Source organism: Solanum lycopersicum, chromosome 5, assembly GCF_036512215.1.
Source record: "Solanum lycopersicum chromosome 5, SLM_r2.1".
NCBI classification, from domain to species: Eukaryota; Viridiplantae; Streptophyta; class Magnoliopsida; order Solanales; family Solanaceae; genus Solanum; species Solanum lycopersicum.
In genome coordinates this window covers 61827303-61838654 of record NC_090804.1, presented here as the reverse complement: position 1 = coordinate 61838654, position 11352 = coordinate 61827303, and the positions used below count along the sequence as shown (strand labels likewise).

General features: G+C 34.5%; 1 protein-coding gene across 1 annotated transcript; it reads right to left on the bottom strand.

Moving 5' to 3' along the window:
- Positions 1-1491: 1491 nt before the first annotated feature.
- LOC101251988 (agamous-like MADS-box protein AGL80) lies at positions 1492-2244 on the bottom strand. Its single transcript, XM_004240237.2, has one exon. It carries the CDS (start codon positions 2242-2244, stop codon positions 1492-1494), a length of 753 nt encoding a protein of 250 aa, XP_004240285.1.
- Between the last annotated feature and the right edge of the window lie 9108 nt (positions 2245-11352).

Below are 11352 nucleotides of genomic sequence, written 5' to 3'. Positions count from 1 at the left end.
TATTTATGATAATCTGATATTATTCTGCCTAATTATTGAATGTTAACTATTTCTCATACACATAAATTTTTAAAATTAAAAGTTCACAGTGAAAAGTCATTCTCCACTATTTATGTAAGAACACTCTGAGAATTAAATTTTTAATATAATTTTTAAGAACCAATTACTAAGATTGTTATTATCATAGGAAGGAAATTACACTATTCAAAATGAAAAGAAAAGAGAACGAGAGAAGCATAACAAAAAAATAACCAGATATATCATCTATATAATGCTCTTCTTCATATATATTTTTTATTATTTAGTGAATAAAAGATGAATGGTAAAACTACTATTGTAAATTTTAGCATTTTTTTATTACTCAACTTTTAGTATATAAAAATTTAATAATAATAAGGGACAAACGTTTAAGGCACATACGTAGAAACTAGTAAGCATAAAATACATCAAGTATCAATTATTAATCTCTTGCCAGAATCATTTTCCATCAACACAATATCACTAGTTGAAACTACTCATTATTTGGTTTTATATCGCATCACTAGCCGAATGATTTTCCATAGGTTATATATCACATCATTAGACGCATCCATTTCCATAGACTTTATATGAGCTCACTAGCCAAAATAATTTTCCATCGTCTTTATATCACATTCCTAGAAGGAACTATTTCCTATCAAATTTTATCATATCACTAGTATTTGATGCGCACCATACAAGACCATTTGTCCTTTTTGAATATTTATATGTTTCAAATGTTTAGTAAACAAGAATATTTATTTCTGAATACGTTAATTATTTCGAATCGAGTTACGTGTGGAAAAAACTTCTTGACATAACAAAGGTAGAACAACAAAATGAAAAAAAAAAAATAACCAATGAACATATGTGGTGATACTATTTAAAATTGTTGGAACACAAAAATTAATTATAACCAATCAAATTAACCAAAAATATATGGAATTTTTTTATTTACTAAATAAAATAATAATAATGTATCTTTTACTTCATCTTATTATTTCAAAATATTTATTTTGTAGGATTTCTTGATAATTTTCTTTAATGTTAAAATTCATACTTAATTTTAGATGTATGGTTTAATCATCTTGAGAAGCCGGGAGTGAAAATTTATTCAATACATAAATCAATTTATTTAAATTTTAAAGTGTAAAAGGTTTTCTTTGAAATTCGTGCAAACAAAAAACATTTTTGTAACAACAGCAATAAAAAAATGAATAATTAAATAAATCACAATCTAGCAAATATGTAAATTTTCAGAAATTTAATAAGTGATTGAAATAAACAAATTTAAAAAATAATTCATCGAACACGACATACATACGACTCTCATTATATTTCCAAAATAAAACTGCTGTAGAGAATCCTATGTCACACTTAAACATACAAAACCTAAAAGACATAAATTTTGAAGGGAACAACATGAACACATAAAACAATACTAAAAAGAAGAGATATACTAGTCCAAAGACTTCACTTGTTATTGGAGGGGTTTGAATCTTGATCACTAGCATTACTTAGTGAAAGGTCATCCAACAAAGTGACAAAATCATCATCATTCAAGTTGAGTAAATCAATAAATGATGGACTTTGTGAAATGTCAGTAGAGTTCTGGTAGTTATCCATTGGAATTGATGCACCCACTGAGGGGATCTCAGCTAAAGGATCCATTTGTTGTGTCATAGCAGTAAATGGAGGATCTATAATTGGGGAAGGCATCATAGATGTCATTGTTATTGAAGGAGTTGATTGAGGGACATTTGATGTAGACCCCTCGTCACCATCATTCCTTTCCATTATTTTACGTATTAATAGAAGGTTCTTCTTAATAACGTAACTTAGATCATTGAGATAGAAAAGATTCATGTCAATGGAAATAATTTTTCCATTCAACACTTCATGCATTTCATTTGTCATTTCCTTGATCCTATTTTCCTTTCTTATCTTTAGTAGTTTTTTTTGCAACTTCTTGATTCTTTTCTTGGTGAATTCTTCCTTTGTGACCATATTTTTTGATCTCTCCAATGCTTCCAGTTCTTTAAACTTTTGAAAAGTATTGATTGCTGCAACAAGATTGGGAAACACCTTAGGTTCATCACTATAAGGACTATATACGATAAGAGCCATTTCAATGTCACAAAGAGTGCTGAGTTCTTTTGCCTTTTTCAACAACCCTATGAGTCTTTTCTTGTATGAGACTTTTCTCTCCGTTTCATTTTCAATCATAGCTAATATTACTTTTTTTCTAGGCATGGCTAAAGAAGAGGTATATAAGGATATATGTGTTTGTTAAATAATGTATGTGTTGTTGTTCTTGTAATTGTAGTTGTCTTTGCCTAAGATTGGCCCTTGTATATATAAATAAAAATTTTGAATTCTATAATGTTTGGGTAGTATGAATTATAGAATTTCTTTATATAAACACTAACTGTTTTGGAATAAGTTTTAATGAGAGTATATTATCTTGAAGTTGATGTTGTTTTTTGATCTGGTTTAATACTAGCCAAATATTTTGAGTCGATCTTTTTATATAAGGAAAAGAATTAGTGTTGTTGAAGTTTGAATAAGTAGTACCCATAATACATGGTCATAAGTTTATAGAAAATAGGTTTCTTGTAGAATTCCATTACTATTTTATCCAATTTTGGAAGAAATTATATTTAGTATAAATTTTAAACTACTTTCAAATATATCATAAACTTAGTCCTACATATTTTTTTTATTTATATATGATATACAACAACCTATTACTTGAAGCTAAGTGAAATATTTTCCTAAATTAGTTTTTTAGTAAATCAATGTTCCATTATTGTAATAATACTAATCAAAATAATGTATTTGCTTATAATTGAAAATAAAAAGATAAATTTTATTATTTTAAAGAAATGATTTATCATGACCAGAGTTATCAAATCATGATGCCCAAATTATAATAATCCACTAGTAGTGAAGCTAACAATACCATGGAATGATAAATAATGATTTTAAGTGTAACAACCCGTTAAGTTTACTTGTTCTATTTATGAGACACTTATAAATTTCCTTGTGGTATAACTATGAACTCTGTTTCCTATGCAACTAGTGACAATAGAATATGTTTAAAGTGAACAACCCATATATTTTTATGGGACACAATTAAGTTGACATCAATGGAAGTATTTAAACTTGAAATCATAAGGTGGTAGTTGAGTCTATAGTTAAAATTGACATAGTGTATATAAGTTTTAAGTTATGTTAAAGGTATTCTTGCATATAAATGCAATTAAACATTGAGGTGCTTTCTTGACTTCACTAAGTTAGTAGGTGACAAGTAGGTGCATCACCTAAATTGACTTATTGACATGCTAAAGGACCAAGTAGGTTCATCACCTACTAAGACACATTTGACCATGTTATTGGGCCAAGTACACTACCTATATTTGACCCAAGTTGAATAAAATATAATGGAAAAATACACAGCCAAGGCCCAATCTTTTCAAGTCCACAAGAAATAATTTGAATGGACAAGTAGGTGCATCACCTAATTAAATGTGATGGTTGCAGATGAAGTATAAGAAAGGTGGCAAAAGATAAACCTATCAAGGTAAAAAATATTACATAAATATCTTATTTTTCTCTTATCCAAATTTTAAGCTCTCAAATTCATATATTTATCTCCTTCTCTTAAGATGAAGCAACCACCCAATTTTCCCATTAAGGGTTCTAACTATTTTCACCTAGTTTCTTCCAAAGCAGCCACTAGATCACCTTCTCTCCTCTATTGTTTCAAGAATATTAGACAGTTCTTCAAAGGGATGAACTAGAGGTAGCTATATGTGTTGGAACCCAAGGTTTTGTCACTCTCTTCCAAAGAATAAGAGATGGTTAAAAAAATAGTAATTGAAGGAGAATAACATATATAGATAGCCAAGGTAACGTCGTTGCCAAAACCTTTAATTATTTGTTTACTTAAGAATTCATGACATACTTTATTATTACAACTCAAGGGATGGTAATTTAAAACCACAAATTCATGTATTTTGATTATTTTTCTGTGTTAAAGACTGTTATGTAATGATTTTTTTTATGGGAGGTCATAGAGGTACATATAGAATTATTTCGGAAAGTTTTAACGTCAGATTTATAAGATATGATGATGCACCATTAAGTTAATGTTTTTTGTAAAGTAACTGCACATTTCATGGAAAGGTTGTTAATAAATAACTATAACAGACAGAATTTGTGTCACAACTGGAATCTAGAACCCAGACGAGACCGGCGTTGTTGACCTCTCAGAGGTCGCAAACAAGCCTACTTACGTCATACCTGCCTTACATAGGTTAATTTTAGCGGAAAATTTGATACTTTTTGTTATTTAAACATGCTTGCTAAACATTCTTAAAATTTTAAAATCGTTCATCATCAACCATCTAATATTAAAGAAATAATGAACTGAAAGAAATAGTTCATTAAGTCTCAATTGTAAAATTGTCAAAATGGCCCAATACAATGTATGAATAAAACAGGAAAGAAACGCTAGTGGAACAAGCTACGCTAGAATATAAAACAGTAGCATCCTCGAAAGCATGAGGACCTACCAAACTCTGGATGAATGCTGACGTCCGTATAGCTGCAACAAAGATCCTGCAACTCTATCGACCACCTGTGTCTGCACCTAAAATATTATAGATTTTTAGGGTTAGTACACACTTGTACTAAGTATGGGTATATTCAAGCACACACCAAGGTTGGGGGTATGCCAATGCACTTGGCCACTTAGTATATCACAGTTAACCCTCCTAGGGTTCATCATTTCATTACATACATTTTAGTTCCACTGAGTTTTGAATGTATGTTAGAGTTATGTGCCTATACATACAAGCAATGGGGCTTCATTTGAAGTTTGCTAAGTGATTATTACTTTCCTAAGATTATGTAGTACAAGACTTATGCATCTTGTATATCTATGCCGTGATCTTAATTTTTCATCTAAGTAAATGACATTATTCTTGGATATTTTACTCACATATGACTTATGCATCAATGCATAGATTAATGCAAGGGAACCCAAATCTTGGATCACTTGGATATCATTTATATTTTCATTAATTTTATTTCTAATATTCATAATATTAGACTCTAAATTAAATCTCAACATTTACATTGAAGGATTAATTTTCAATTTTAATTTCACTCTTAGATAACCGAATGGTTGGGGGTTCGAGCCCCCACAACCCCTTTGATTTTAAGAGTTAAATTTTGTACAATAGAGAGGTTGTGGGTTCGAACCCCCCCCCCCTCCCCTTATTTTTTTTAAAAAAATTCGCTGAGGAGCCTGTGGGGTGGTGGGTTTGAACCCCCACATCCCCTCTATCTTTATTTTATTTAAATTGGCGAGTGACAGTGAGGTTGTTGGATCGAATCCCCACAACCACAAATTGTATCCGTGTTATTTCGACTCTCCCTTCAGCGCTGAGGCCGTGGGTTCTATCCCCACACCTTGCATTTTCTTTTTTCATTATTTCCTCTCCCTTCGCGCGTACTGGGAGATCGTGGGTTCAAATCCCACGCCTCTCATTCACTAGTTTACTTAATTTTTCTTCTTCTCCTCCCCATAGGTCGCGAATTTAATTCCCCCAACCCTAATTCCCTTATTATTTCGCGAAAAGAGGATCTAGGATCGATTCCCCCCCAGCCCCCATTTTCCTTTCTCTTTGCCTCACAAAACCAGTAGCTAAGGGGTTCGATTCCCCTTAGCTCCTTCACGTTTTTCTCTTATTTTTCAGCCTGATAAACATTTGAGGTCTTGGGTTCAATTCCCATTGACCTCACTTATTTATTTCCCTTTTTAAAAACCCATAATTTAACCTTATGGATAGTATGCAATCTGGAAATTTTTTTCTTATAATTCTTCATCTATTTTAAGTCACCTCTTTCATGAGTTTACTTAGCTAAAAGAGTGTTATTCAACCCAACATTCTTCATTATAATGAACACCACATTGCACACCCATTATACACATAAAATACACCAAAAACACATGAATATTCGACAAAAAAATAGTGGCTAAATCCTCTGCCACGATGCGCACACAACACCAACTTTTGGTTACGCTTTGAATATTGTTTTCGTACTTTCCCTCACATAAAACATCTTCATAGTTAATATAAATATGTCAATCATGCCTAAGTATAGAAGCACAACATACCCATCCTACGAATTCGTTTGGGAGCTAAGGACAAGGACATACAAAGGGGAACAACCTTAGTATTCAAGAGCTTGAGAAACATTCGAAGGAAAGTACTCTTGGAGAATGAATTCCAGGAGAGAAACCCATTCCTTTTGATTCTGTTCAAGTGTGTAGCTGCTGCCCAGAAACTCCGCCAAACTAAGCCATATTCACTTCAACGCACACCCCACTCGATGAACCCTTTCTTAGCCTTGACGTTTTGATTACTTTGTCTTTTACTTAAAAATTCTTGTGAGTTATTCAAGTGTGAAAAACTCTTGATGTATTTTCTGGTTTTTGTTGTGTTTGGCAGAATAACGTGAGAGAGACAGATTGAAAACGTGAGAGAGTTGACAAATGTGCGGGAGAGAGAGTTATTAGGATTAGGAGACTAAATTCCAAACTTACTCAAAGTAGGATTTAATTAACATAATAAAAATCTGATTTATTTTAATTAATACGTTAAAGGACCATTTTACCCTTAATGAATAGATTTTAGTTGATGATTAAATCATTAATTCCTTGCTTCTACTGGGGCTCGAACACGAGTTGCAAAAAAAACCATTTGTGAAATGGATCACTTTGAGTCGCCCCAAATTTGAAAAGCTCTTTTAATTAAATTAATTAATTAATTTATTAATTCCTCAAGGTAATTACAATATTAACCTGGACCCTCAAAACGTAAAATTTCTTCTTGTAAGTCCGGTAAAGAATCCTTCGATTAAATCTTCATTTTCGCGAGCCTTACTTGGTTAGTTCCAACCTTTCCAAGCCTAACTAACTCCCCAAGTTAGTTGACTTGATCGTAGTAAAGGTTCTAAGGTCTTGTTCTACGCGTATCAATCCGTGTGAACCTTGGTTTAATCACAATCATTCTTGACACCCTAAGTCTTGATCCTATTCATTTTTAGGGTTGTTTGATTACCCCCCCCCCCCCCAGGTTCATTCATCCCCGAGTGACATTACCACTTTACATCGTAATGCCAATCAGGTCATAATAAAATCACCGTACACACTCAATCAATAGCAACAAAATACGGAGAGATAAGGAAACATAGGATTAAGAGTAGGAAGTCTAATTTCAAGAGCTTAAAAGATGAGGGTAGCGGGATCTCATGTCGGCCTCATCCTCCCGCGTAGCACCCTCAACAAGATGATTTCTTCCCAATACCTTCACTATGGAAAAATCCTTGTTCCTCAGCCACTTGACATGTCTGTCTAAGATCTCAGCAGGTACCTCCTTATAAGACAAGTCTTCACCAACCCCCAAACCATCAATAGGTAGGATTGATGTTGGATCACCTAGGCACTTTTTCAACATAGAGACATCAAAGACTAGATGAACAAAAGCTAGTTCTATATTCAATTCTAACTCATAGGACACCTCACCCACACATTGTAGATCCCATATGGCCCAACATATCTCGAACTCAGCTTCCCTTTTTCAACCAAATCTCATCACCCCTTTCATAGGCAATATTTTCAAGTAAACATGGTCACAAACATCAAACTTTAAGGGCCATTTTCTGTTATCAGCATATGACTTCTGCCAACTGTAAGTAGTAGTCAACCTGTGCCTAATCACTCCAACCTTCTCTAAGTCCTTATGAATGATCTCCTGACCAAAAATGGATTACTCTCCAACCTCGAACCACCCAACTGGAGATCTAAACCTCCTACCATACTGTGCTTCAAATGGTGCCATCCAAATGCTAGAGTGATAGTTATTATTATACAAAAACTCTATCAAAGGTAGATTATCATCCGAGTTACCTTTAAAGTCGATCACACACGCTCTCAACATGTCCTTCAAGGTCTGAATGGTGTGATCTGTCTACCCATCTGTCTGATGAGGAAATGCAGTGATAAGCTTCACCTCCGTGTCCCAAGATCTTCTGGAAGATCTCCAGAAATGAGAAGTACGTTGAGCTCCTCTATTTGAAACAATATACAAGGGAATCACATGCCATCTCACAACGTCATTGATATAAAATGTTACATAATCCTTGGCTCTGTAGGTAGACTTCACAGGGATAAAGTGAGCATACTTTGTCAATCTGTCTATGATAACCCCTACTTCTCGGAAGACCAACCACGAAGTCCATATTAATGGCCTCCATTTCCCCGCCGGAACCTTAATAAACTGAGTTAGACCACCAGGTTTAAGATGCTTTTGCTTGACTTTTGGATAATTAGGACACTCAGCCACATATCTTCCAATGTCCTTCTTCATGCCCTCCCACCAATACATCTGCCTAAGATTATTATACATCTTGGTGGAACCAGGATGTATGGAATAGCTAAAACCATGGGCCTCTGCCACAATCCTGGTCCGTAAATCATTAACATTTGGTACACACAACCTGTCCTTGTATCTAAGTATGCCATCATTTCCAAAGGCGAAAGACTCATTCATTTTTAACAACACTAAGTCCTTCTGCTCCATCAACATAGAATCAAAATGCTGACCCTTCTTGACTTCAACTATCAGGGATGATTAAGAACTAGGGTGAACTGAAACACCCCTTATCTGTGTACATCTTTTTCCAACTCCTTCTTCTCTTCCTCAATGTCAGTTGTACTCCCCAACCTAATCCTGCTCAAAGCATTAGCCACAAAACATTAGCCTTACCAGGATGGTATTGCACATTCATTTCATAATCCTTCAACAGGTCCAACCACCTGCGCTGACGTAGATTCAACTCCCTCTGTGTGAACACGTACTAGAGACTCTTATGATCCGTGAATACATCCATACAGATAATGCCTCCACAGTTTCAATGTAAATACCATACCAACTCTAAGTCATGAGTGGGATTATTCTTTTCATTAACCTTGAGTTGTCTGCAAGCATAGGCTATCACCTTACCAACCTGCATAAGACCACAACCTAAACCAACTCTAGCTGAATCATAAAAAACTGTGTAATTCTCACCACACTCAGTTAGCACCGGGGCTGAAGTGATTATGTCCTTGAGATCCTGGAAACTCTTCTCATAAGTCTCTATCTATTCAAACTTGGCTTTCTTCTTCATAAAAGTTGTAAGTGGGGCAGCAATGGAAGAAAAGCCCACCACAAACCTGTGGTAGTAACCAGCCAATCCTAGAAAGCTATGGATATCAGTGGGAGTAAGGAGCTTTGGCCAGTTCTTAACAACTTCAGTCTTTTTGGGGTCCACCTCTACACCTTTATCTTTATTTTATTTAAATGGGCGAGTGACAGTGAGTTTGTGGGATCGAATCCCCACAGCCTCACTTTATTTCCTTGTTATTTCGCCTCTCCCTTTAGCGCTAAGTATGTGGGTTTGATCCTCAGGCCTCGCATTTTATTTTTTTCATTATTTCGTCTCCCTTCGCGCGTACTGGGAGGTCATGGATTCGAATCCCACGCCTCCCATTTACTTGTTTACTTAATTTTTCTCCTTCTCCCTATAGGTTGCGAGTTCAATTCCCCGTAGCCGCATTTCCCTTATTTTTTTGCGAAAACAAGAGCTAGGATCGAATTCCCTCCAGCCCCCATTTTTCTTTTTCTTTGCCTCAAGAAAACCATAGCTAAGGGGTTTGATTCCCCTTTGATCCTTCACTTTTTTCTCTCATTATTCAGCCTTCTCAACATGTGAGGTCTTGGTTTCAATCCCATTGACCTCACTTATTTATTTCCCTTTTTCAAAAACCATAATTTAACCTTATGGAGGAGTATGAGATCTGGAAATTTTTTTCTTATCATTCTTCACTCATTTTTAGTCACCTATTTCATGAGTTTACTAAGCTAAAAGAGTGTTATTCAACCCAACATTATTCATTATAAGGAACACCACATTACACACACAATACACACATAAAATACACAAAAAACACATGAATATTCGACCCTAAACAGTGACTAAAGCCACTGCCCACGATGCACACACAACACCAATTTTTGGTTACACTTTGAATATTGTTTTCGTAGTTTCCCTCACATCAAAAATGTTCACACTTAATATAAATACGTCAATAATGCCTAAGTCTAGCAGTACAACATACCCATCCTTCAAATTCATTTGGGAGCTTAGGACAAGGACATACAAAGGGGAATAACCTTATTTTTCAAGAGCTTGAGAAACGTTCGAATGATACTGTTGGAGAAAGAATTCCAGGAGAGAAACCCATGCCTTTTGATGTTGTTGAAGTGTGAAGATTCTTCCTAGAAACTCCTCCAAACAACATCCAATAACATACACCCCACTCGACAAACCTCTCTTAGCCTTGACGTTTTGATTACTTTGTCTTTTACTCAAAAATTCTTTTGAGTTCTTCAAGTGTGAAGAACTCTTGATGTATTTTCTATTTTTTTATGTGTTTGGCAGAATAACGTGAGAGAGAGATTGAGAACGTGATAGAGAGTTGAGAAACGTAAGAGAGAGAGAGTTATTAGGATTAGGAGACTAAATTCAAGATTTTGTCAAAATAGGATTTAATTAAATTAATAAAAATGTGATTTATTTTAATTAATACGTTAAAGGACCACTTTACCCTTAATGAATAGATTTTAATTGATGATTAAATCATCAACTCCTTGCTCCTAGTAGGGCTCGAACACGAGTTGCAACCACTTTGCGAAGTTGATCACTCTCAGTCGCCCCAAATTTGAAAAGCTCTTTTAATTAAATTAATAAATTAATTTATTAATTCCTCAGGGTAATTGAAATATTACCCTTGGCATGGAAATGACCATTTTACACCTGGACCCTGAAAAAATAAAATCTGTTCTTGTTAGTTCGGTAAAGACTCCTTCGATTAAATATTCATTTTCGCGAGCCTTATTTGGTTGGTTCCAACTTTACCAAGCCCAACTAACTCCCCAAGTTAGTTGACTTGTTCGTAGTAAAGGTTCTAAGGTCTGGTGCTACGCGTATCAATTTGTGTGAATCTTGGTTTAGTAAGAAGCATTCTTGACACCCTAAGTCTTGATCCTATTCATTTTTAGGGTTGTAACATTATCCCCCCTTAGGAACATTCGTCCCCGAATGAGACTACCACTTCACATTGTAATGCCAGTCAGGTCATAATAAAATCACCATAGACAGCATATAACATCTTCATATAGCACATATCATAGCACATAACATATAGCACCTTGCTTC